Source organism: Neurospora hispaniola, assembly GCF_033458365.1.
Source record: "Neurospora hispaniola strain FGSC 10403 chromosome Unknown B0T23scaffold_4, whole genome shotgun sequence".
Taxonomy (NCBI): Eukaryota; Fungi; Ascomycota; class Sordariomycetes; order Sordariales; family Sordariaceae; genus Neurospora; species Neurospora hispaniola.
In genome coordinates this window covers 1,032,102-1,058,630 of record NW_026944409.1, presented here as the reverse complement: position 1 = coordinate 1,058,630, position 26,529 = coordinate 1,032,102, and the positions used below count along the sequence as shown (strand labels likewise).

General features: G+C 45.0%; 6 protein-coding genes, 1 non-coding gene and 1 pseudogene across 8 annotated transcripts; 4 read left to right on the top strand and 4 right to left on the bottom strand.

Moving 5' to 3' along the window:
• Positions 1-471: 471 nt before the first annotated feature.
• On the bottom strand, positions 472-559 carry B0T23DRAFT_t171 (annotated as a pseudogene). Its single transcript has one exon. The product of its transcript is annotated as a tRNA-OTHER (tRNA).
• Positions 560-10,205: 9,646 nt separating this feature from the next.
• Positions 10,206-12,050, bottom strand: B0T23DRAFT_138367 (kinase-like domain-containing protein). Its single transcript, XM_062832318.1, has one exon. It carries the CDS (start codon positions 11,862-11,864, stop codon positions 10,227-10,229), a length of 1,638 nt encoding a protein of 545 aa, XP_062692753.1. The 5' UTR covers positions 11,865-12,050; the 3' UTR covers positions 10,206-10,226.
• A 650-nt stretch (positions 12,051-12,700) lies between these two features.
• Positions 12,701-13,265, top strand: B0T23DRAFT_404385 (uncharacterized protein; the record flags this gene model as incomplete). The annotated part of the gene is made up of 4 exons (XM_062838894.1): positions 12,701-12,760; positions 12,802-12,833; positions 12,864-13,040; positions 13,130-13,265. The coding sequence occupies 4 exons, from the start codon at positions 12,701-12,703 to the stop codon at positions 13,263-13,265; spliced, it is 405 nt and encodes a 134-aa protein (XP_062692752.1).
• Positions 13,266-14,133: 868 nt separating this feature from the next.
• Positions 14,134-14,206, top strand: B0T23DRAFT_t213. The gene has a single exon. It is a non-coding gene; the product is annotated as a tRNA-Lys (tRNA).
• Positions 14,207-16,307: 2,101 nt separating this feature from the next.
• On the top strand, positions 16,308-18,856 carry B0T23DRAFT_138338 (uncharacterized protein). The gene is made up of 2 exons (XM_062832317.1): positions 16,308-17,868; positions 18,001-18,856. Exons 1-2 carry the CDS (start codon positions 16,569-16,571, stop codon positions 18,453-18,455), a joined length of 1,755 nt encoding a protein of 584 aa, XP_062692751.1. The 5' UTR covers positions 16,308-16,568; the 3' UTR covers positions 18,456-18,856.
• Positions 18,857-20,682: 1,826 nt separating this feature from the next.
• On the top strand, positions 20,683-21,580 carry B0T23DRAFT_138317 (uncharacterized protein). The gene has a single exon (XM_062832316.1). The coding sequence runs from the start codon at positions 20,750-20,752 to the stop codon at positions 21,389-21,391; it is 642 nt and encodes a 213-aa protein (XP_062692750.1). The 5' UTR covers positions 20,683-20,749; the 3' UTR covers positions 21,392-21,580.
• Positions 21,581-21,769: 189 nt separating this feature from the next.
• B0T23DRAFT_395680 (mannose-1-phosphate guanyltransferase) lies at positions 21,770-22,886 on the bottom strand (the record flags this gene model as incomplete). Its single annotated transcript, XM_062838198.1, has 2 exons — positions 21,770-22,666; positions 22,749-22,886. 2 exons carry the CDS (start codon positions 22,884-22,886, stop codon positions 21,770-21,772), a joined length of 1,035 nt encoding a protein of 344 aa, XP_062692749.1.
• A 2,635-nt stretch (positions 22,887-25,521) lies between these two features.
• On the bottom strand, positions 25,522-26,271 carry B0T23DRAFT_379348 (uncharacterized protein). The gene has a single exon (XM_062837142.1). It carries the CDS (start codon positions 26,088-26,090, stop codon positions 25,845-25,847), a length of 246 nt encoding a protein of 81 aa, XP_062692748.1. The 5' UTR covers positions 26,091-26,271; the 3' UTR covers positions 25,522-25,844.
• Between the last annotated feature and the right edge of the window lie 258 nt (positions 26,272-26,529).

Sequence of the window (26,529 nt, the reverse complement as noted above, 5' to 3'; positions counted from 1 at the left end):
CCTTTAAACCCTACTTCCCTACCTAACGCTTCGGTAGCGTTCTTTGTTCTGGAAGCGGGTATTCTTCTTTTATTTTATTTTTAAAGTAGGGGTAGAGAAGTAGGGTCTTACTTTCTTAATTAAAGTCTTTAATTTTTATTGGGATTGGTGAGATAATATAATTAATTAATTATTATATTACCGGACGGGTTCTATCCAAATAGAACCGTAGCTCTAGAATAGATTTCGGAAGTAGGGTTCTAATTCTTAAATTTTATTAGCGGAATAGAGCGGAGCGGGGGAGGCCGGCGCGTTTTCGATTGGGATAAGATTTTTAATACGTGCCCAGTCACGTGCACCTAGGGTTTTGAACTAAGGTGGGCCCCCACATTTAATTTCGCTATAATGCTCTTTTTCTTCTAAGAGCGTTTAGTAGAACGATAGCGGGGAAGATCTTTCATCCAATCCGGCCGAAAAACCGGATAAAAGAGGGGGGGGGAGCGGGATTCGAACCCACGGCCTTTCGAATGAAACCGAAAGGGGGGCCAAGCTCAGATCTTCCCAACTGAGCTATCCCCCCCCTGTAGTTTATTAATATTATAATTAATCTTTCAATATTAAATATTTTAATTGTAAATATTCTAATTAATCTTACTTAGCACGTACGTTATCGTCTCCGCGTTATTTCTAATTCTCTTAAATACAACTAATATAAATAGCCGAACAGAATCGAATTTTTCCTCGCCTTAAGTTTAAAGTTAATTAGGAAATAAATTTATTATTTTGAATTCGCAATCGACCTATTCGCTAATTAACTTAAAGCATATATTTCTTACCAAAACTCAAAGGTCGTAGGGTATTATAAATCGCTTAAAGGGCAATATCGTACTAATATCAGATTTAATACAACTAAACGGAAAACCTTCGTCGGGTAATTTATTTAACTATTACAATACTATATCAATTAATAACTTATTAATATTTTAACTTTCAATTATCAATACTTGAATAAAAGTAAAAAATAAAGCTAAGTAAATATAGAAAATTAAAACGCCTACTTTCTACCAAAATTTAAAAACAGGGAGAAACTTTTCGTATTAAAAGTATTTTGTACGCCTACTATAATTCAGCGATTTAAAAGCCTTAAATCTAGGTAGTAAATCGTATAAGAATTCGAAGTTTATTAAATAGAGTAATTATCGTTCGGCCTACTATAGTTCGGCCGATTAATAATAATTATTATACAATTTATTATAATTCAACTATTTAATAGGAAACGTATACCGCTATAATCTATTACAATTCGACTAAGCAAGGGAAGGATTATTTAAATAGGGGAGCAATACAATTTATTTAAATCGGTTATCGCAATACTATTTAGTCTACTACGGTTTAACTAAATTGTAGGTTTCTATACGATCTACTACAACTCGATCGACAGAGAGTATTAAAAAGGTAATTAAATTAAAGTCGTTACAATTACTATATAATATAAACTACTTCTACTTTAAAGAACAACCCTATAATTAATATACAAAAATAATAATATTATTCCTATATAAAGCGTAATGTAGAAGGAAGAATTAGGAAGAGTGGGAGCCGCACGCAGATGGATTGATGTAATTTATTTGGGCGGACCCACCTCCTTATCTTATCGCTCAGACCCACCCTGCAGCCCGGCAGGCGGGCTGGGCAGGGCGGTCAAGCGACCTGCATGCACTGTCAATTACTGAGCTAATCTACATACATGAAATGGACCGTATCAGCTCCCCTTCCTCTCTCAAGGGAAGCCTTGGCGCCTAGAACCCCCCAGTAAAGTAACAATGCAAATGGATCCTTCTACCCTTAGAGAAAAAAAAAGGTGAAGAAGAAGAAAAAGAAGAGAAGAGAGGAAAGGAGGAAAAAAATTGAGGGACAAAAGAAGAAAGGAAAAAGTAGAGAAGGTTGAAGTAAAAGATTAAAGTCTGGGTGTAAGCGTTGTACGGTGGAGGCGTTAATATAAAATGGCCGACAGTTGGCTGCAGATGATAGCTCGGACCAATTTATAAACGCCCTAATATTAGGAACGTAGGCGAAAGGTAGGCTGAGGTGACTACGGTCGTGGCCATACGTAAGGGACGGCAAATTAAAGGTTAATCTAAAGATATATTAATAGCTACCGACTATAATGAGATATACTCCGTTAAACCTCTTTTATACCTATACAAACTCTATTCCTCCGCTAACGAACATTATAGAGCCTCATACTAATCTAGCGCCTTAGCACAATACCAGATTATCCTTCCCGCGGGTCCAACCCAATATAAGCGTTATTATAAATAATCCTACGCTTCCATTAACGAAGCAGAGTAGCAGCCGCTAAGGTGCCTCTATATATAAATTCTTAGCCTCTTAATACAACCCCCCCCCTTATAAGTTCCATCCTCGGAACCTCTATAATAAATACCGGGTACTATAGCGTTATCGGACATTATTCGCTATAGCCACCAATACCATATTCCGGATCATAGCCACTCCGCCCCCGGCGAACCGCCTACTAGAGTATCGGTATTATAATATCTATTCTCATAAACTCTAATACGGCCCCGAAGCCGGCAATAGGTCTAAAGAGCTAGCATTCCGCCCGCTAGAATATTAATATTATAATATCTATTCTTATAAATTCTAATACAGATACGAAACCGGCATTAAATTTAGAATACTAACGTACTGTCCACTAGAATATCGGTATTATAGTATCTATTCTTATAAATTCCAACGCGGATATAAAACCGGTATTAGATTTAAAGCGTTAGCGTACCGCCCACTAGAGTATCGGCATTATAATATCTATTCTTATAAATTCCAATACGGATATAAAACCGGTATTAGATTTAAAGTACTAGCGTGCCGCCCGCTAGAACATTAGCATTATAATATCTATTCTTATAAACTCCAACGCGGATACGAAACCGGTATTAGATTTAAAGCGCTAGCGTGCCGCCCGCCAAAATATCGGCATTGGGATGTCTATTCTTATAAACTCCAATGCGGACACGAAACCAGCATCCGATTTAAAGCGCTGGCGGGGTTCCCGACCGTCACCAAGACCGTTATCCCGCAGGCGTGCTAGCGGTCCTGTTGCCGGTGATGGCGGCTCTCCTATGAACATTTCCGCGCTGAACTCTCCTGCTTGCGTTGTCCCTTCCCCTGGTTGCGGCTGGGGTCCTTGGCGTTAGACGGTTAATAGGAGGCTGGCGTTTATGGATGGGAAATTGGACGAATTGCTAGAATTCGCAAGGGAGGACTATAAGTAGATAGTATAAAGTAGTGTCTACGAATGTTGTCGATGGGCGCGGTAGCGCGCGGGAATATTCCTTTTGAAATTATAGGTTCTAATCCTATATCGATAATAGCGGGCGCCGCTAAGGATTTTTTTATTTAGGGCGATAATAGAAAATACAGGCTATATTCTACTTAGCGCCTTATTAATATCCTATATTAAATTAAACTATCTTCCCTTCCTATTATTTATCCCCTCTAACGTTTCTACTTTACGTCTCCGCTTTACATTTCTATTTTCATATCCCTACTTTGCGCCTTACATCTATATCTCACATCTACATCTTACGTCTACGTTTTACATCTCACATTTATATCTTACGTCTATATTTTACATTTTACGTCTACGTTTTGCGTCTACGTCTTACGTCTTACGTTTGCATTTTACATTTACGTTTTGCGTTTTATGTCTGTGTTTTACATTTATATTTTACATTTACGTTTTACGTCTTACGTTTGCATTTTACATTTGCGTTTTACGTTTTACATTTACGTTTTACATTTTTATTTTAGATTTTTAAATAATTACTATTCTTTTCCTACTATTTAATTAACCCTTATCGACCTAGTAGTCGGCCCGCTACTAATATACTACCGCTGCGTCTCCCTAGTTTCGTATTCCTTAAGAAGGTCCGGGTAATTTATATCCTTTTGTAAAACCTACAAATTCTCATTGTCCGGATACCCCTTTTATTTAATTTAGAATTAATATTAGCGATTAAATTTATAATACTTTATAATCACTTCAATTTCGTACTAAATATCATCCTCCTTAATATCTACGACTTCCCCTTACGGTGCTACTATAGCGGGATCCCTATAGTATAGTTCTAATAGAGTAATAGGGAATATTAAATAAATCCGGTAATATGCGGGGAATACGAATCGGTATATTATTTTCTTTTCTCCGACGACTTTAGTAATTTAGAAGGGTCCTAAAAATTTATTTACTAATTTAATACTTAGGCGGCGTTATTTAATATATTTTATATTAAATAAAACCTAATTTCCAATATTGAACTCCTTTAACTTCCGAACTTTATTATACTATTTCGCGTACCCCTAGTTAATAACTTCTAAGGCCGCTACGATTTTTAATTACCTACGAAGTAATTTATTAATTTAATTAGTAGCTATTATTGGAAGGACTATCCTTCGCCCTTACTCCGGGTCTATTAATCCCTAAGAATAATACCCGAAGAGTAGCTCTAAGGGGGACTTTCTAATAGTAGTATAAAAATAATTATTATATATTTATTATATTAATATAATTTTTTTAATTTAATCGACCTACTCTATATCGTAGAAGATTCGGAGGTATAATTTTAAGTTCTAATTTTACCTTTCTATTTATCCGTCCGTTTAGGGGTATTAGACTATATTGAGGCGTTTACAAATATTTAGGAATTTATAGTAAATTTTCTAAAATTAATTTGTAAAAAGGCTGCCTCTATCCAATATAATCGAATCCGGGAGGTTAAATTATTAGAAAATATTTCGCTAAAAGAGGAATATAAATTATTAAACATTAATTATTTTCTATATAGGAATATATAAAGCGTATTTAATAAAGCGGTTAATAATAACGAGGATTATATTATAAGTCCGATTAAATATAGGGTCGAATAATTTTAGTACTCCGGTAATAAAGTTATATAAAATATTTTACTAGAGGATAATAAGGATAGGTAACAACCTTAATAGTTTATATAGTTAATAATTACAAGGCTTAACCTTCTAGTATATTGGATATTCGCGGACGTGTAATTCGACGTCGGTTATAATAGTAGGCTAATAATAAAATTAATTAATATACTTTAATATTTTCCTTTAACCTAAATATCCTATTATTATTATATTATAATAGGCGTAGAATAGCTTAACCTATATCCGTTCTAGGATATAAACTTAGTATTAATACTATAAAGTTCCATCTTCCCCTATTTTTTAATTCTTCGCCTATCTCCTCCCTTCACTATTCTTCTATACTTCTTTAATAATAAATAGGTCCTCCTTTTATACTTTTAATAATTATTATTCTAATAGTAATAATTATTCTTCGTCCTTCTATACCCTTACTACTATTATATACCTATTTATATTTCTTATAATAATACTTTTATCCTTCCTTTTTAATTTAATAACGGCTTCGCCTATAAATTTTACCCTCTTCCTTACTACCCTATCTTTTCTACTATTATTCTCAACTCCCTTTCACTTCCTTTCCCTTCTATTTAATTCGCCCTCCCCCTACAAATTCTACCTTTCTTCCTATAATTCGACCCCTTTATTCTCCAATGCTTAATTCTCTTCTATTTTACTTATATCCTATTGTTATTCCCTCTCTTTTACCACCGTTTTTTAAATCTCTTTTTTAATTAAAATTACCCGTTTTACTAGCACCTTCGCTATTCGATTTTCTTTTATTACCTAACCCTTTTCTTTACCCCCTTCAATAATTTTTATTAATAGGTAATTGCCCCTTACCTCCCGTTCTTCTCCTTACAATTATAACTTCCTCAATAGCTTATCCGCTAAATTTAACTTTCCTAAACAATATTTAATCTTAAAATTATATACTACTAATTCTAATATCTATCGATTCTACCTCGCATTAACCCACTCCTTTTTTTAAAAATACTATAGATTTAAATAATTTATAATTATTAAGAACAGTTTATCCGTATATAATAAGTATTACCTCTATATTTTTAATATTCCTACAATTATTAATAATTCTCTATTTCTAATCTTATATTTAGTTTCTTTTAACGATTTCTTCTTCGAAAAGAAAATTACCGGGTATTATTTATTACTATATAATTATATAAGAACTATCCCAATTGCAAAGTCCGACGCGTCTGTTTTTATTTAAATTTATAACGCTAGGTCGAAGTAGCGTAATATAGGAGCTTTTTAGAATTGTTTTTTAAATTCCGCGAATACTTTTTCTACTTCCTTTGTAAATTCGAATAGCCTCTATTTATCCTCCTTTAATAATTCTATTAGGAGTATAATTATTTTAAAATATAATATTACAAAGCATTAATAAAATTTTATAAACCTTAAAAAAACCTAAATATTATAAATATTTATTAGAGCCTCCTATTCTACTATTGCTACTACCCTCTCTAGATCTATCGCTATATTTTCCGGGGAAATAATATATCCTAAGAACAATATTCATTTTATATAAAATTTATATTTACTTAAATTTATATAAAGGTTACAATTTTATAACTATTAAAAGACTTCTTTAATATAATCAATATAATCTTCTTTATTTTTACTATAAATTAGAATATTATTAAGGTAAATAATATATATAATATTTATTAACCCTATTAATATATTATTAATATATATTTAAAATATCGCCGGCGCGTTCGCTAATCCCATCAGTATAACTAAGAATTTATAGTACCTATACTTCGTACGAAACGCCGTCTTCTCTTTATTTCCTTCTCGAATCCAAATTTTATAGTATACATCCTTTAAATCTAATTTTATAAAGACTTTAACTAACGATAACCGATTTAGAATTTTTTAAATAAAGAGTAATATTATCCAATTTTTTTTTATAATTTTATTTAATATTCTAAAATCGACGTAGAACTTTAGCTTTCTACCCTTCTTTAGAATAAAGATAATAGGAATATCCGCTAGGTTAATAGAAGGATAAATTTACCCCTTCTAGAGTATTTCCGCTAATTATTCGTATAATATTTCTAATTCTTTAACATTTAATATATAAATTAGTCTTTAAAGCGTTAATTCTCCTTTAATTAAATTAATATAATATTTTAGCCGATTATATTAAGGTAGGGGTATAGTAAAGGCTTCGAATACCGATTGGAACTCTTTATATTCCAGCGGGATAATTGGCTCGGGGATGGCGGGCTCGCCTTTTGTTTCTTCTAATAATTCTAAGGGTTACAGTAGTATTAGCTCCGCGGGGGGTATTAAAGTGGGGTAAATACTATTAAATATTATTCGAAAAATTTTCACTAGGGGAGTAGAGATTAGAGGCGATTCGGCCGATTCTACTACGACAGGTAGGGTTACGAATTCTAATATTAAGGAAGAGGGGATTTCGAATAGAATATTTATATATACGGAAAGGCGGAAACCCTCCTCTACCCTTGCTATTTCCCGAGGGTCTAATAATAGAATTAAGTTTTATTATAGCCCTACTAGGACGGTTGCAGCGTTATATATTTCTTTCGCTAATATTATATTTAATACGAGATCGCTAGCCTCAATACAAAATTAAAACGACTATTACTATTAATTAATATTAGGGTTCTATTTATAAAGCTAAGGGTAATTGAAAATAATTTTTACGGCCGGGAATTTAATTATAGTAAATATAATTTATTTTATCTATTTAGTATTATAGGAATTATATATTTTAATAAAATGGGTAATTGTATTATATATAAGAATAGGCTGAAGGGAGAAATTAATAAAATAATAGGGTATTAGATTAATTTTTGCGTTCGATAGAAATAAATACCTATTAATTAGGTTTAATTCCATACCCGAATTTATTAACCCTTACGTACTCCATTAATTTTTATAAGTCCTTATTAATAACTTTATCTTTAAGTATATTTATAATTTATTTATATTATTCTAAGCGGTTGCGGCTACCGTTCTAATTACGATCGGTTTGGTATTTATTTTATATAAGGGGGTATTTATAGGGATAGGGTAATTCTATATTAAATAGCCGACCTAATTGTAATTATAATAAGTTCAGTTCGGGTACACTATTATAAAATAGCCTATTATACTATATTCGTAGTAGGTATTTAATAACTTCAATTAGGTATACCGGCTATATATATAGCCTTTTTAATAATAAAGGGAATAAATAAAATTAGAATTTATTTAAAAAACGGTAGAGGGGCGACGGAGAAAATTAGAAGGGTTATTACTATAGGACGATTGTAAAGGGATGTTCGAAAAGGAGGTAGGAGGGTGCGAAAATAAAGAAGATGACGGATTATACTTTAAAGATATTTAATATTAATAATATAATATAGACGGTTTAATATTTTTTAAGCCTTCTAGTTATTCCGTATATATTATTACTTTATTTATTATATTAATATTAGCCGTTAAAAGGATGCTTTATTTAAAGAAGGGGTGTAACCGGTTAGTTTAAATAACGACCCGAATATATTCCAGTTAATCGTACGATAAATTAAATTCTTTAATATAATAATAATTGTAGAAGGTATAAATAATCTTTAAAGCGCTTTACTATATATATTCGAATTTATTGAAAGTAGATCGTTTAATAGCCTAAGTATTACTATTATATTCGGTCTTTAAAAAAATACGGAGGTCGCTCTACGTAGGCGCATTACAAATAATATTATACCCAGGCTTACTATAGAGAACTAATATATATTTAATCTATACGTTCTTAGAATTACCTTTAATATAATTAACGGCGAATAAGAGGGAAGTATAAAGGTATTTTTAAAAGTATATATCGATATTATAGAAGTAATTCTATAATTGTAAGAAATTTTCGCTAGTAAATTTAATAATATTATATTTGGAATAGTATTTAATATGGGCTAGTATAGCCACGGTTATTAAAGGGGTAGTTGCGGCGATGGCTGTTAATAAAGGAATAGTAAGGGGAGATATAGTAGAAATACGAATCTAATTATAAAAAAAGTAATCTTAATAATAGAACCCGGTAGGGATAGGGGGGTAGTTTCCTATTAAATTTTATTCAGCGAAGCCTACGAATGCGAATTACTCCTATTAGGATATATACGAAGGAAGGTAATTGAGGAGGAGTTTAATTACAATAAACTGAGATTCGAATAATTATTATTTGCGCGCGAATTTATCGGCTTCCGAAGTTTAGGGATACGAATAAAGAGCCTAGGGCGGCGTAGGGGGGTAGTCTTTATTACTATTTTCTTTAATAAATTCTATAGTAGGCTAGCGTTATTATAATAAGGGCGGAGGAGGTTGGATTATTTTAATTATAGTAATTATAAAAGTAGTAGTACGAGAGGGACGAGGAATAGCTTTAGCAGTACGAAAAATAAATTAGCCGCTATATATATATATTTTAATAATATCGGCTCAATTCCTAGAGGAAGAATTATTAATTTATTAGGAATATAAGCGAAAGGTAGGCTAAAGTAACTACGGTCGTAGCTATACGTAGGGGACGGTAAATTAGGAATTAATTTAAAAATATATTAATAATTACCGATTATAATAAGATACGCTCCGTTGAACCTCTTTTATACTTATATAAATTCTATTCCTCCACTAACGAGTATTATAGAGCTTTATACTAGTCTAACGCCTCGGCGCAGTGCTAGATTATCTTTCCCGCGGGTCCGACCTGATATGGGCGTTATTGTAAATGATCCTACGCTTCCGTTGACGAAGCGGAGTAGCAGCCGCTGAGGTGCCTCTGTATACGAGCTCTTAGCCTCCTGACACCTAACGCACACTTGGGCTACCGTAAAGTATTCACAGGTTACTAAGCGTATATAAGCGACTCCATCCTTTTAGTGTAGTCTTACGCACAGCCACAACTTACATGTTATCCAAAACACATGGTCTTTCACGATGTCGATTGATCTGGACCAGAATGGGTCGCTGGTCGCAACCAGTTTGCGCAAATTGACTACTATCAATGTTGATATGCCTTTAGCTGCCAGCTCTCACGATGATTCAACAAAAAGAAGAATTTTTTTTTTTCTTTCCTGTAGGCTTTGCTTTTGGCAGGCCCATTGCCCAATCACTTTTTCCAAAGGTTTATACTTTCATCACGGAGGCATTTCATCATATCCCCCTTCCGTGGCTCGCCATGATAACCAAATTCGGCCTGTGTCGTCGTAGCCGTCGGCCGCCCACCCCCTACGCCAGCTCATGGCTCATGATCAGACCTTATGCCCATTATGCGGATATGCTATGCCCACCGCCTCCGTTGGCGAATGCGACGCCTGCTGCTTGACCATGTACAGTGAATTCGCCCTCACTCTCCTAATAGTAAACGAACCAGCTGTAGGACTCTTGGCCAAAGTCGGGCTGTTCGACCTCGTCCGCTGTAGCGATAGCTGTCTGCCATTGGCGGCCACCCCCACTATGGTCGGCGCCCGTGTTGGCGGACGCGACCTGCCTGTCAGCATCTGTTCCTCGCAGTTTTCGCAGCGACCGGGGCTTTCGTAGATATCGTAGAGGTGGCGGAACAAGGGGTAAAGGTCCCTGGCGTAGGGGCGCACGTGGTAATCGTGATCCATCATTCTTCTGATGGGTCTGAGGACCTTGATGACGCCGATTAGGGATGCTTCCCTCTCTATTTGCCGAGTTTTCTCCCTCTGTTTGAAGGATTGTGATTTTGGCATGGACGGCGGAAGGTTCGTTGATAGTGTGGGCCTGTCCGGCGATGGAGATGGAAGCGCATCAAGTTGATCTTCTGCCACCTGTTCGAGATGATCGATGTATTCTTGTAAGTTGTCTAACGCATCGGTGTACTTGAACTCGCCAACTTGATCGGCATTACCTGCCATGCGCTCAAGCTGCTCCTCGGCATGCGATGGAGGCTTCCCGAGTAGTACGGTCACCATCTCGAGGAAGACACAACCAAGTGAGAAGACATCAGACCTCTCATCGCGCTGCGTCTCCTGCATTGCTTCTGGGTCGGCATACTTGAGCGTCTTAGCGGTAGGTCCTTGAGAGTGCTGGCCTGTTTCAAAGTGCTTGGAAAGCCCAAAGTCGGTGAGCAGAGGAAAGCCAAAATCGTCAATGACAACGTTCTCGGGTTTGATGTCCTTGTGTCGTATGCGTACTGTTGACTTGTGCAGATAGCTCACAGCTTGGGACAGGCAACCAAAATATGAATGGAGATATTGTACCATCCAATTTTCCTCTTCAGCAGTACGTGGTGAGTGGGCAGCAGCGGACGCGATATCGAGCATCAAAGTTCGTAGATTGCATTGGGCCGGAGGATACATGGCGATGCCGAGTATGTGACGCTTGATCTGTTGATCGACTCTCCTGAAGACGGTGCGAGCACCAGTACCAGCAGCACGGCGCTGGCGGACCTGGCGGTTGGAGATGCAATAATCCTCAAACGAAGCTACGTAGACTACGATGTGAGGATGGCGCACCGCCACCATGTTTCGCACCTCTTGCAGGGCCAGCTTGCGCACATTGCTGTCAGGGCCAGGCGGGCGCGCGTTTTCTTTGCAAACAATGACTTTGAGGGCCAGGGGTCGTCTGTAGCCTTGATCGTCCGGAGGGCTGACCTTGTAGACGATGGTCGAGCCGGAATCGCCCAGCTCAGGACCTATCTGGATAAAAGGCTGAGGAGGCTTGAGATACTCCTTGTTTGCGTGGTTGAAAACCTTGTGCTTCTGGGGACTGAGCCCAGCGTCCTGGACCGGACGGAGCCAGGCCTCGGATTCTTCCCTGCCATGGTCGTCCCATTCGAAATGATCATGGTCGTGCGTGGATATATAGTCCAGCATGTGGAGCATGGCCTGGGAGGCTTGGCTCCCGGCGGAATCGGTGGACATCTGAATCCCGGCTTCCCACGTGCTACGCCGGGCTGCTCAGTGCTTGAAATAGAAAGGTACGCGGGAAGCGATTGACGGAAAGACAAAAAGGGGGGTGGGTTGGAGGGTGGGTTGCGGGTGATGCAAGGGCCAAGCAAATCAACCAGCAAAGTCTCCAGGTACCTTGTCTTGGGCCTGAGATGAGGCTAGATCGCGATAGTGGTGACAGGTTGGCACTAATCCAGCCATCCACAGTTCTCGAGTCTTCCAAGATTGCCTAGGAGAATGAAGCTTGGTCGTGATTTTCCGTGTTTCGCTGGCCGATTGTCGAAGCGGGGAATGCCGCAACAAGACGCCCGGAGCAGACACCGAACGAGCAGGCGGTGGAAGTGCCATGTCTCAAAACGAAACGGGGGGTAAATGCTCTGGTTATGATAGGATCGTTCCCTTGGTTGGCAGAAATGCGGTTTCAGGCCCAAATCTGCCCGGTGAACGCAGCGACTGGCTCGCGGTGAGAAGAACCCGAGCGAGGCCCAGAGAATGCTGCGACAAGTGGACAGGCCAGGCAGGCCTCGAGAGTCCCGAGACGCCGCTCACCAATCTCAAAATTCGACTCCCGATGCCAAGTTTAAAGCGCCTCATGGCAGCGCTCTTGGCCCCAGCACGAAGGTAGCCGCCGTTGGAGTAAGACAGCGGGACATTGGCTCCTCTTTTAGCGCAACAGGGGGCTCAATCAGACTCTGCTGATATGTAGATAAGTATTGCTCGTCGCTTTTTCCAGTGCGTCAAGACATCAAGCTTAACCCCGGTGGCGCCTTATCCATCTCTTCTCCTGTAGCGCAATTTGCCCACAAGCGATGCCCAGCAAGCGTAAACATCAGGCTCATCATGGCGGCATGATTGATGGCTTAGGTGGTGTCGCTTCCCGTGGATGGTCAAAATTGGAACCACTGGCAAGCCGGCGACGGGAGCGGGCGCATCACTGGGACCGTAGCTTCAGTGGGGCCTTTGGGTATGAAGCCTGCCTGCTCGACGGGACGAAGACGGAGGAGCCTGGGTGCTGGCCACCTCAGGCAGGACAAGCTGGCGGGGAACGGGATTGACGGGAATTGCGGGAGCCCCAAGGGGGAAGAACCCACCCCAAAAGGATGACTGGGGCGGGGCGAGGGCCGACGGCGGCAATGATGGACGAGGTACGTACCTAGAGGTACCTTCTAGTGTAGTAAAGGTACCTCTAGTGTAGGGTACGTACCTCTCCCCTATGTAGCGTAGTGTAGTGTACGCAGTAGTGAGGTTCGACCAAAATTCAACGGTGGTACTTCCGTAGGGCAGCAGGACAAGGGGCAACCTAGGCCCAGCGGAAACGCGCGGGAGCAAAGCACGAAGCGGGCGGGGTCAACGTCAACATTCTCCAATTCATGAAGATCAATTGACATCACAAGACCAGCAAAGCGTCGCACTCTGTAGTGTATCCCGATGTTTCTGCGCTTTCTGGTCGGGCCTGTCCTGCATGTCCTCGGCTTGTCCTTGAAGTGGAAACTCAACACCACTGTTTTTGCAAGCTCGTGCTTTCCTGTTGGGCACTCTGCACTATTTACAACTTGCATCGGGGCATTCCAGCCGTGCTCCTGCTGAATGTTTGGAACTTTGGGCCACGATGGTGGTGGTGGTGGTGGTGGTAACGGCTTGATGGAGGTAATTTCCTTCAAGTTCCAGGCTCTGTCCGTTGCATGCATGCGTAACCCGTGCATGAAAGAATGGGAATACACTACACTACACCATGGGGAAGAAGGTGGGGCATCCCGCAGTCGGAGCTGACCATGCAGCAGTGACCGGGCATGGCTGCAGTCTCGCTCCTGCGATGCGGATGGAACTTTGTCAAATGTCTCGGTTTCTTTGCTTCCCCCTCTTCCATAGCTGCAGGCACCGAACACGCTGTCTTCTCGAATGCTCACCGAATCCCGCCAGATTCATCAGTCCCCGTGACCCAAACAAAATTTCGTCATTTGGGACGCGACTCCACGGAATTTGGCGGATCAACAAATACGATACTGTGTAAATGCGACCCTTTTGCACAGAAAGCAAGCGCCCATGTCAGTGCGACAAGTGTTGGGCCTTGCTGGTCGCGTAATCGCTCGAATCGACGATGCCCCTTCGGCACTTCCCAATCAGGAAGTCCGGCCAACTGGCGATAGCACAATGAATCATCACTCACTCACTCTCACACGCTTTCTTGACCGAAAGTTGTGCGCCCACACTCTCAACAGGAGCAGCACTGCGCTTTCAACTCGCCCGGCTAGCTCAATCGGTAGAGCGTGAGACTCTTAATCTCAAGGTTGTGGGTTCGACCCCCACGTCGGGCTCAATTCCCGGCGGCGAGTGAACAGTCTTCTTTTTGACATTTTGCTCCAGTTTTCTAACGTCAGCCGCAGTTTTTGATGTCAGAACAAACAAAAAAAAAACAGAACACGGTGACCGAGCATCATACCGGCCCGGGGGTCTTTCACCGTGAGCCTTTTGTATGGCTGCATAAATGTGTGGCTTGTTTTCGCCTTTGCACATCGAGATGGTGGTTGAGCATCTTGGCAGTCCACAATTCTTATCTCATAGCTGAGGTGCAATAAGCCAACGAGAGGCCCTCAAGCCAGCGATCATCGGCGGACTGTCGTAACCGCCAGAGGGCGTCGGGTAGCACTGAGAGGCTTTGAGAGGCAAGGGGCATCATAGTGTAGCAATGACAAATGACAATACTACACTAGTAACAACAACACCGTGTGGTGTGGTGTAGTGTAGTGTAAAGGCGGCTTCTTCAATCTTGATACGCTTTCCTGTTCCCGTCGATGCCGTTCGCGGCCCCAGGTCTCCCCTCGGTCTCCTCTGAATGGCATTGTATATTTTGGGAAATCCGGTCCTTGCCCCTGGACGGGACTTGCCAGACTCCAGTTCTCCGTCCAAGTTGTTGGTGGGGGGTCGTATTCCCTGAATCAGGGGCGGAGACGATGAAAGACAGGACAGGTCACAGGTTCATTCAGGTTTGATGAGCCTAAAATAACGTTATCAGTTCTGCTGCGGTTGGCCGAGGTGCTTCAATGTGCTGGGAGGTGCTTGGAGGTACACGTTGTACATACATGGTAAGCTAGGTAGTGCATCGCGGTGGTGCCGTCGCATCGCAATGGAGGCCCGGAACAAACCCCAGCTGTTCAAAGGAGTAGTGCGAGCATTGGAGCGTTCTGGACTTTTGCTTCAATGTTCGAGGCTCCTTGTCGGTGCAAATCTTGTCCGTGTTGGTGGGTGTAAAAGGGAGAAAAGTGGCTCTTCGGGCTTCCTGGAGAGGACGACTCCGCATTTTCGGGGCAATTCTCCCCCTGCGACCGCCCATCCGCATTCGCGACCTCTGCACATGTTCCATGCAGCAGGTACCTTCTCCCAGCAACAGCCATGGTGCAGCGAGTGCAACCGCGCTGCAGGATGCGACGTAGCAGCGAAGCATGGAGGTGCTGAGGGGAAGAAATGTACATGTACCGTGGTACCTTCTAGCGCGTACCGGAAAGGGGAAAAAGGATTCTTGATTGGGCGTCAAGTGGATCCCCGCAAATGTTCCACCACTGGCCAGCAGGAAGCGCAACAAAGCGTGCCGATCAATTTTTTTTTTTTTTTTTTTTGATTTTTTTTTTTTTGGGTGGTGTGTGTTCTCCAGAAGCAGACGGAAAAAAATCAGCCGGGCAAGTTGACAAGATTACTGCCGAGAAAATCGATTGCGCACTCACCCTGTCAGACCTGCTCACCCTGCACGCGGCACGCACTACACGAGCCAGGCCTGGGACGGTTCGGTTCGGAAGTCTGGGACAGGAAAGAGAGACCAATCCGTCGCAGATTGCAGCTGGTCACAAGAGACCAGCCCAGATTGCGCCCAGCCAGGGGAACGAGACTAGCATAGCTCGCATACCTGGCCAGCAGCAGAAGCAAGGTGCAGTGCGGTTGCTGTCTGGAATAAATAAGGTAAACATGTCGCCCTCGATGTGGACGATGAGGTGGTCGCACCAGGTCATCAATGAACACCATCGACACCACTTGAAGTCTTGTTCGACCATCAGCCGTGTGAACAACGCTCTCAAGTCCATCATCCCACGAACAAGACCCGGAGGTCCGTGCACCACTATCAGCACTCTCCCAGTGTTATCAGCACCACCGATTATCAGCTAGGGCCAGGCCTTTGATGACGTAGTAGCCGCGGCAGCTCGTCTCCTCCTCCGCACTCGACCACGCAATAGCAACCGTCCTCGCGGCCTCTGTTTGGCACATCGATCTTGGGGACGTCGATCCAGGGTCCTCATTCTCCAGCAGACAAACAACAGTCTTGCCCGATCTCGATCCTCCCCCCCACATTGTGTCACTTCCACTTTCTCCGGCTGTGTCATAGGCATCCAGCCCGTCAGACCTGCCTCATCCGCAACCCGTCTCAGTACTACAAGTAGCCGGCCGCATTCAGCCATCCGAAACGGCTTTCTCTCTTGTTCTCCATCATCTCCCTTTCTTTATACCAACAAGACATACCACCACACCACCGCCACCACTACCAACTACCTCGGCTTCACTCACACACGTCACACAAGTCACACAAGTCATACAAGCACCACCACCACAGACACAAACACAGACACCCCGCACGAGGCATTACCATCTACCCCGCTTGAACCCGTTCCTACAAGAACAACTTCAGTCACCATGAAGTTACTCAACCTCAACGACGGCGTCGAGGCCGGCGTCATGTGTGTAGAACCCACCCTCACAAACGATGGCATGGACGCCCGCAACCTAGCAAAGGCCCACAAGGGTCCCATTGTCACCCACCTAGAGCATCTTCCCCGCGGCATCCACGAGACGCCCGAGGAGAGGAAAAACCACTGGTTCGTCGGCTCCGTCGACCAAGGCACCACCTCTTCCCGCTTCCTTATCTTCAACGGCGAGGGCGACCCCGTTGCCAGCCACCAGATTGAGTTTGAGAACCTCTACCCCAAGTCAGGATGGCATGAGCACGACCCCATGACTCTGCTCAACTCGGTCGAGGAGTGCATTGAAGGTGCCATGCGCAAGTTCCAACGACTAGGCTTCTCCAAGAACGACATCCGCTCCATCGGCATCACCAACCAGCGCGAAACCACGCTTGTTTGGGACCATGAAACCGGCGAGCCTCTCTACAATGCCGTCGTCTGGTCCGATACTCGCACCAAGTCCCTTGTCCGCGACCTCAAGGCCAAGGACGGCGCCGATGCCATCAAGGACTTTTGCGGTCTTCCCCTCTCCACCTATCCCAGCAGCGTCAAGCTTCTTTGGCTCATTGAGAATGTTGAGGCCGTCAAGCAGGCCTACGAAGAAGGTCGTCTTGCCTTCGGCACTGTCGACACTTGGCTCATCTACAAGCTCAATGGCGGCGCCCAGGCTGAGAGTCCTGTCCACGTAACAGATAGCACCAACGCCAGCAGAACCATGTTCATGAACATCCGCACTCTGCAGTATGACGACAAGTTGCTAGGATTCTTCGGAATTGACCGAACCAAGGTGCATTTGCCCAAGATCGTCCCCTCGTCGGACCCTGAATGTTTCGGTCGCATTGCCAGTGGTGCGCTGTCGGGTGTGCCGATCGCTGGTTGCTTGGGCGATCAATCCAGCGCCCTGGTTGGCCAGTGCGGCTTCAACCCCGGCCAAGCAAAGAACACCTACGGCACTGGCTGCTTCCTGCTCTACAACGTCGGCACCGAGCCCGTCATCTCGCAGTACGGTCTTCTGTCCACTGTCGCCTACGACTTTGGCCAGGGCCGCGCGCCCGTCTACGCCCTCGAAGGCAGCATTGCTGTCGCCGGCGCCGGCGTCACCTTCCTCCAGAACAACCTCAACTTCATTGAGAACGCTAAGCAAATCAACGACCTTGCCGAGTCGGTGCCCGACAACGGAGGTGTTGTGTTTGTCACCGCCTTCAGCGGCCTGTTCGCCCCTTACTGGATCGATGATGCTAAGGGAACTTTGTGTAAGTGATCACCGTTACCCACTCTTCCACACGACTTCTCCCGACCCACCTTGGAGCATCATCCAACCGTTACATTCATCCTACCCCGTTCCACATGAAAGATCGGAAGCTAACCTGTCATGTGCCCAATAGTCGGAATTACTCAACACACCCAAAAGGGACATATTGCTCGTGCCACTCTCGAGGCTACCTGCTTCCAGACCAAGGCTATCCTTGATGCCATGGAGAAAGACTCGGGCTGCAAGCTCAAGCTCCTCGCTGTCGATGGTGGTCTCTCCAACTCCGACCTGACCATGCAGACCCAGGCTGACATCAGCGGTATTCCCGTTGATCGCCCGGCCATGTGCGAAACCACCGCTCTTGGCGCTGCCATTGCTGCCGGCCTCGCTACCGGTGTCTGGAGCGATACCACCGAGCTCCAGGAAGTTAACCGGACCGGCCGGAAGGTCTTTGAGCCCAAGATTTCTCGCAAGTGTGCCGAGAAGAGGTTCAAGAAGTGGAACCAGGCTGTTCAGATGAGCCGCGGCTGGCTGCAAGACAATGACAACGAAGACGACGAGTGCGACGAGGAGGTGAAGAAGGCCTAAGCCGCACACCTCGCCTTCTCACCCTTTCTACACACCTTCTCTTTCCAGATCCATTGTCTCACAAGATGATCTTGTACAACATTTTGCTTGCTTTTAAAACACTGCATTGGGATTTTGCGATGGAGTTTGGGATGAGCATTTTTGGGTATATTTTTTTTCATTCTTTTCTCTGTATAACTTATCATGATTTGGGCTTTTTTTTGCGAGGAGTTATGGGCGAAAAAGGGCGAAATGAACAAAGCAACACACGCATGAATAAGCGTGAATGGGACTGCGGGCGGGAATAAATGGCTTGATCTAATACCTCACGAGGATACCCTCATTTAGTTCTTGGAACATTGGGACTTGGATGACTATCAAGTAATTACATTATTATATGAATATTTAACAAACTGCTCCCCATCCGTGATGGCGATTCTCGTCTTTTTCCGCTTCGCTGGCTTTGTGCCTCCGAATATTCCGCATTACTCTGCTACTCCCACCCCAGTTCGTAGACATAATACATTTCCCCCATCCATGGACGGCGTCATGCCGAACATCACTTCTCTTTCCATCACGTAACTTGCACACAGCCGGATAATCCGGACTTACGTACCATGACTTCCGGTCCCTATCACATGTCCTTTAACACTCCGGTTGCTGCGTCCTCGGACTAAGCACTTAGTTATTATCTTTTCATCCTCCTTTCTCGTTCCTCGATCCTCCGAGCACGTCCCGATAGTTGAAGTAGACAGGTGGATCATGTCATCTACATGTGCAAAACTAGAGGTAGGCAGATACTGTAAAAACTCACGAGACCGGTCAAACACTATCGCTCTATAGGCACCGGATATGCGGCAAATTTGTACAGGTAGCTGACAGGACCAGGCCGGCCCTTGTGCCTCGAAATGTATGTAAGTTAACATAGAAGGCAATATCCCCGAGTTTACACTAACTGAAAGGCCACATTTACTGGCATATGCGTGCTTACTGGGCATACTTCTGGCAGATTTCTGCTGTGTGTTCGGAGCCTAAAGAAGGATAGTAGGTATTTGACCGATTTCGCGAGTTTCTATGATATCAAGGTGCGCACGCAGGAGAAATTTTGAAGACTTACGTACCACTAGGTACATGGAGTGGTATATTAAGGCATGTATAGATCACGCCCAATGTGCGCCGGCATTCACAGGCTGTCAGTACCTAGTCATATGTACAAGCTCTAGCGAAATTTGGAGACGTATGAACCCCAATAACTGTCATGGCTTGGTTTACCTTGGCTTGCCCTGCTCTTTATTAGAGTCAATATGAAGGTATGCATACAGCCGCTCCCTTGCCTTTGTCTACATCAACATTACCTACAAACCCACACTTTACAAGCTCTCTGGCTTCACTGGGAAACCCTGGAAATCGAGGGACATTAGTGGATGGGTGTGATTGACACTCGTTCACTGCGAGCTGGATTCTCCAAGTCGGCCTTTGGAAGTATAGAGAATATATTCTTCAAATCTGTCACTAGAAAAGTACCTTGAGGTATGTTGGGCTCCGTTTTCTATGAATACATTTTCCAAGATCCGAGCATGCAACAATTTGCCCCCTCACGGTGATATAAGAAAATATCAAGCCAGATAATCTTACCAAAAGAAATGCCCAGACACACGGTACAGACACGCGGAACCAGCTTCTTCCCAACATCAATTGCAAGCATGCTTGCACGTCGTATATGACCATTTTGCGGACGTAGAGTCAACTGGGCTGTCATCCGTCTGCTAGTAATGGTTCAAGGTACCATATGTCTGTATGCCGTGGTTTGAGACACAAGTCTTCCTCCAAACCAAGACGTGCATATATCCCCCATACGAGCTAGATCACCACTGCCGGGCGCCTTCAAATCTCCTTGAACACCCGCACCATATCCCTAGTCCCGCATGCTCTCCAATTTGGTTCTGGTGGTAAGTCGCTTATGACCATCACAGCTCTTTTCACGAGCTAGACAGTGTAGACACGATGCAGGCTACAGAAAAGATGATCAGATGATTACAGGACGGGAGAATTAGAACCAAGTTGCAACAGTTGGAGAAATGCAAAGCGAGACGATGTAATATCAGCTTCATGCAGCAAACTAAAGGTCATGTTAGCAGGTCAGGCAACGTAGGACAAGACAGTGGGTGTCGACGGGATACACCTAAAAGTAAAACAAGGTAAGGCCAGTCTGCCCAATGTACCCAAGTAACCTAGGTAAGGCGAAGCAGTGTGAGGCAAGGCAAGGCAGTTAAGATACGGTATGGTACATGAAGACATGCTCCTAACTGCAGCTTATGTGTGACCGAGGCATTGTGGGAGATTTTGTCGACATATACCTACAAACATATCGTCACTGCCTCATTGCAGAACGAACCAGTTCAACCCCCACCGATGTGAAGTGGGATATGATGATGATGACCCAAGCTTCTTCCTTTCCTCTTGACAAGTCTTCTTTCTGCACTGCTTTCCACATCTTCCCCGTCATTCGTTCTTCCGTTCACTCTTCCATTTTGGTCTCGCCGGAGAGCCAAATGGTCAGGAAGATCTCCTCTTATACATTCCTTCAACTGTCAACAACACAGGACCGCTGGTACATACGGCAACAGCCTCACCAAACCTATACAAAACATCACCATATTGTCAACATGGCACTTGAAGTCGAGAGAGAGAGTGGAATTGTTCGATTGCGAGTCAATTGCATGGTCATGTCTGACCATCCCAATGACCCATGTTTCATGCTATGGCATAACAGAACCTTTTCAGCAAGCGTTGCCATAGTCCAGACTCCTTTTTGCTCTCCTATGCCCTTCTTTCAAGCCCCCCCCCAGAAATGCGTCGTCCTTTCTCTCCCCAAGGACAAATTCGCATGCAACAAATCCGGCCTCGCATACCATATTACCACATGCTCAGAAAAATGTCGTTACAGTATAGCATGATTCGGGTCCGCGTATCGAGAACCATCTTGAGAAGTCATCCGCCGTAAAATCGTTCCGCGCAAGGTACCGTTTGTTGCGGACGATGAAACAAAATGCGTTAAACCGAGAAGAATATCAAGATCGAAAAGGGGAGAAAGCGGAGGAGACCGGAGGGTTGTGTTTGTTTTTTGCGTCAATCAGCAACGGCACAGATGGTAGGAGCCGAGTCACGAGAGAGAAGTGAGGCAGGTAAAAAGTCGAAGAGGTGAAAAAGATATGGTGGTGTCGAGAAAAGATCTAAAAAGGTGGTATATTTTTCGAAGAAATTAAGATGAATGATTATGGTAGCTCGTCTCGTCATCGTTACGGTCGCGGAAAGTCAGGACTAGATGGCTTCGTTTACATGATAATGGCCGGTACGTCGACGTTGGCCTTGATGGTCTTGTGTGGCAGAATGCTGCCGCCGTTAACGTAAATCTCGTCGCCAATGGTGACATCGTCGCCGAGAACTGTTACGTTCTCGAGACGGGCCCACTTGCCAACCGTGCTGTTCCAGCCAACAATGGTGCTCTTGACCCAAGCGTGGTCCTTGACCTTGGATCCTTCGAGCAACACACAGCGCTGCAGACGGACACCGTCGCCAACGACAACGTTGGGGCCAATGGTAACATTGGGTCCGATTCTGCAGTTCTTGCCGATCTTCGCTGAGGGGTCGATAAGAACGTTGCCGCCGTGGATGTAGGGCAGAGTGGTGGGGGCGAGCTCCTTGGAGCCCTTCTTGGTAAGGGAGGAAAGATAGAGGCAGGTACCCGTCAGGAAATCCTTGGGCTGACCGATGTCCATCCAGAAGCCCTCAAGGTCGAAAGAGTGTAATTGGCCGTCCCTGACCATGGCAGGGAAGGTCTCCTGTTCGATGGAAGTGGGCCGCAGCTCAACGCGGTCAATAACTGAGGGGTTGAAGATGTAGAGGCCGGCGTTGATGCGGTTACCGACAAATTGCACGGGCTTCTCAACGAAGCGGTCGATGCGAGATGGGTGGTTGGGCTTGTGGACGACGACACCATACTTGGAAGGCTCCTCCACCTTGGTCACCACAATGGTACCCTCGTCACCGTGGGCCTTGTGGAAGGCGGCGAGCTCCTTGAAGGGATATTCGCAGGTAACGTCGGAGTTGAGGACAAAGAAGGGAGTGTCGTCTTTCCTGAGGACGTCCTCGGCCAACTTCAGGGGACCAGCAGTGCCCAGCGGCTCGCTTTCGATAGAGATGGTAATGTTGATACCGAACTGCTTCTCGTACTGCATTGGGGGAGAGAAGAAAGGGTTAGCAAGGGACCTCTAGTCGGGGGGGCCTTCTTTTCCGAAGGAGCTTGTCACTAACCTCAGCCAAGTACTTCTCCATAATTTCAGGGCGATAGTTGACGGCGAGAACGATGTCGGTAACACCGGCTGCCGCAAGGGCCTCGATCTGGTGCAGAATCATACGCTTGTTGCCGAACTCGACCAGGGGCTTGGGCATGGTCAAGGTCTATATCGAGAGACGTGGTTAGTCGTGACGTCGAACTGCTATGACGGCTACCAGGCCGCAGACAGGCCAGCCATGAGGCCATGGCATGGCATCCCATGGCACGGCCCAGGATGGTATGGTTGGGGGGTTCGCTTACGAGAGGGCGAAGGCGAGTGCCAAAGCCGCCGACGAGAATAAGAGCTGCAACAGGGGGGGGGGGGACGCGTCAGTCAGGGTTCCCGTCATTGTAGGGTCCATTGTGTGGGCCAAGAGCACCAGCACCGGGAGAGACGAGGCAGAGAGGGAAGGGGGTGAGGAATCGAGGAGAGCTTACCCTTCATGATTGCTGGTTTTGGTGGTGGTTGTGTTGGTGGAAGTGTCGGTCGTAACGGTCGTGGTAACAACGAGCGTATCGCAGAAAGGGTTGTTCAACGAGTGTAAGAAGGAAGGAAGAAGTTGGAAAGGCGGCTTGCTACAACCGGTGCAAGAACTGGAGCGTTGTGAAAAGGGGGGAAGTGATTACTATGGCCTCTTGGCGGGAATTAACAACGACCTGTCAAGTAAGAAGAACAGGACGATGGGTGCGATGGTGATAGAAGGGAATATGGTGGTGTGTCCCGAGGACGAAAGGTGTGGTTTGGAGGTGGGAGAAGGTGGGATGATGTATGGAAGTGGAAGCGAAGATTAATGTTTCCTGTAGATTGAGGACACCCTGGATGGATCTTTTTTTCGAGTCGAGGGTCCCGGACGGTCGAGTCTCTGCCCGCTTTGTGTGTGTTGCGGGCTGAATGGATGCCAGATGGTCTGAGGCTGCCCGCTGCTACTATTACACTAGTGTACACTTTTGGCTCCCGGGCCACTCAGCTTCCATTCCCCTGGCTGGTGGACGGGAACAGGGGGCCAGGTCACACACCTCGTCCCGGGCCACTTCCAGTCACCAGTTTGGCTCCCGCACGCAGGCACCTCCCCACCTGAACCCTCTTTACAAAAGTACGTACCTACTCCACGGGCAGTCTCGACGTTTCCGTCAGGAATTCCATGCACATTCATTTTCCCTTTTCGTCCATTGTATTTCACCCATTCCACACAACCAGGTTGGGCCGTCTTCTTCACCACTGCGCTCTGCAGCTGGCCAGGCTGTCATTGCTGTTTCCATCTCGAGCTGGTTTGGGCATGGCGCAGCAGCTTCCGGTGGGTTCCCTGCCCGATGATTTCCTGGTCCATGCCACTGCACCATGCTAAAACGGTCCGCTAGCGGTTCCTGTGGCCCGTGCTCCATCTCCGGTGCTCTCTTTGTGGTCAAGTTGGGGAAACCTGGAAAGGGGCACGGCCTCGAATGGACATGTCCCATTCGTTGAAGCCTCCACCAAAGAGGGGCAGACCACCCAAGAGATCCAAGCGGGCTCGCCAATCAAACCACATCAATCTCCTTGACGAGATTGGCTTGCGCCGTTGCAGAACACCATCCCCTGAATTTCCAACAATGCTTCTTTTGTTTCGGTGCCCCCCCCTTTTTTTTTTAGTGTAGCCACGGCGCCGCCCGAGCAGGTCAACGTCGACGACATCAGTCAGACCTGCCAACTCGATAAGCGATTTCGCTTGACTTATATCGCGATAATCAACTAGATGTTTCAGGTTCAGACAATTGGCCTGTGTGGTTATCAACTCGATGTCTGCCCATCGTTTGGACGTTGACGTTATACTCGACGAGTATACACACGCAATCCCCAAAAACTTGCCCCTCTGTCTCATAAAAGTCATGTGTTCCATCTTCCGCCCGTGGGTCGTGGGTCATGGAATCTTTGCTGCAGCACACCCCGCCCACTCTACGACTCCACGAACTACGCCACAAACCTGCTTTTGGCACAACGTCGTCAGAGTTGGGCCGAACCAAGTCAGAATAACAATAACAAAATTACACTCTGAGCCTCAAGCACAGAGCTGACTCTGTGATTGCTTCTACGCCGTTTGCGATATCCTCCATCGGGTAATGGCGGAATTCGAGCAGATCGTCCAAAATGTCAAAACAGGCTTCCTTGTCGAGGAAATGAAGGGTGTTTTATCCACAGCGGTGATCTAGATACACCGACCCTGACTGACCCAGAAATATCCCGAAATGTGGAAATGGGCTATCGTACCATGTATACACAACTTCATCAAAAGTTCAATGTGATCTCTCATACCTGCCTGTTGTGGTGCTGGTGGTGGTGGCGGTTGTTATACGAGGTACATTAAAGGATGATACTTCGTGTGGTGACTGCGGTCTCACTTCTCACCTTATGGCACACGAGCTTACATTACCTACGTAGGAATGAATGTATATACCTCGGTGTCAAGGGCAATCTGGAAGCTCGACGATCAGACGAGAAATGATGGAGGATCTTGAAGACAGGCGAGTCGAGTGGTATACAGCGTACAATACCACAATGCGCATACGTAAGCCCATTTCCATAGTAATCCGCAACCGCCCGAGACAAGGATACCCACCATCCCCCAAATCCCTTCTGACCTCCAATGAAACAAGCACCGCCACGTTCCATGTTTTGCAATGGTACTACTATTGCCCCGAACCTAAGCCTGGTCCAAGTATATAACCCATATACGCAGTACATAGGTGCTGGTGATCGTAATCATCACGGTTCTGTGGCGTCGATGATGATATGTCAATCACTCACTGGGTCCTAGAGTAAACCGGAGATTGGCGGCTCCCACGATGGCACGAGATACGCTGCTCTTCAGGTTTGTGAACTCCATTACTTATCCTTCTTTTCATTCCTCAATTTCTGCTCAAGCATTGAAATCATAGGTTGTCTATCAACTACCCTTGAAGTCTCCATTCTCTAAAGTTGGAGTTCCATCGACGAACTGAATCCGTGGATTTAGTATCTGACCCCTGACATCCCAAAGTTTTCAGTCCGGGCTTCTAACGTACTACATAACCCTTACCTTACCCTGGACGGATCCTAAACTCTAGAGAAGTGCCAACCATACATATATCATCCTAGCGGTCCGCTCGCTTGATTTCCCTTTCCATGTGCCTTCCTTCGTTCTTCCCTTCCCTAGCCCAGCAGGCCCCCAGTTACATACCGCACCCTTGACCTCATTTGAGAACTTTACCCCTGGGCAGTCCCGCAGGACGCGGGCTGGATGGGGACTACTGAAACGGAGCTCTATCGGGATGAGCACTGCAATGTCGGTACGAGGCTGATCGAGCATGGCGAATCGGGATCGGGATCGGACTGGGGTTATAGGGCTGGAATGGGTGGATGTCTGCGCCCATGTACTCACGTGCTAACAATATTCGCCTGAAATCCGCGCTACACATGTTAGTGCAGATGTACCAACCACTTTGAACTTATATCGACGGTTGAGAATGATACAAAGGAGAACATGTCACAGTAACATAATATCATACTAAAAGTATCCACCAAGATTGAGCAATGTCGCGAGAAATCGATTGTGTTCTTTTTATCAACCATGTCATCATCATCATCATCATCATCGTCACCCTCTATCTTGTTCACGGGTGCGACGAGTCATATGCGCTGCGTTACTTGATGCTGTCATCACCCCCTCCTCTCACCATCTATCCCCCCGTCGGATCCCCTCCTCTGCACCAGCACTCAAGTTGCCTGGTCTCGTCATCAGTGTCTTT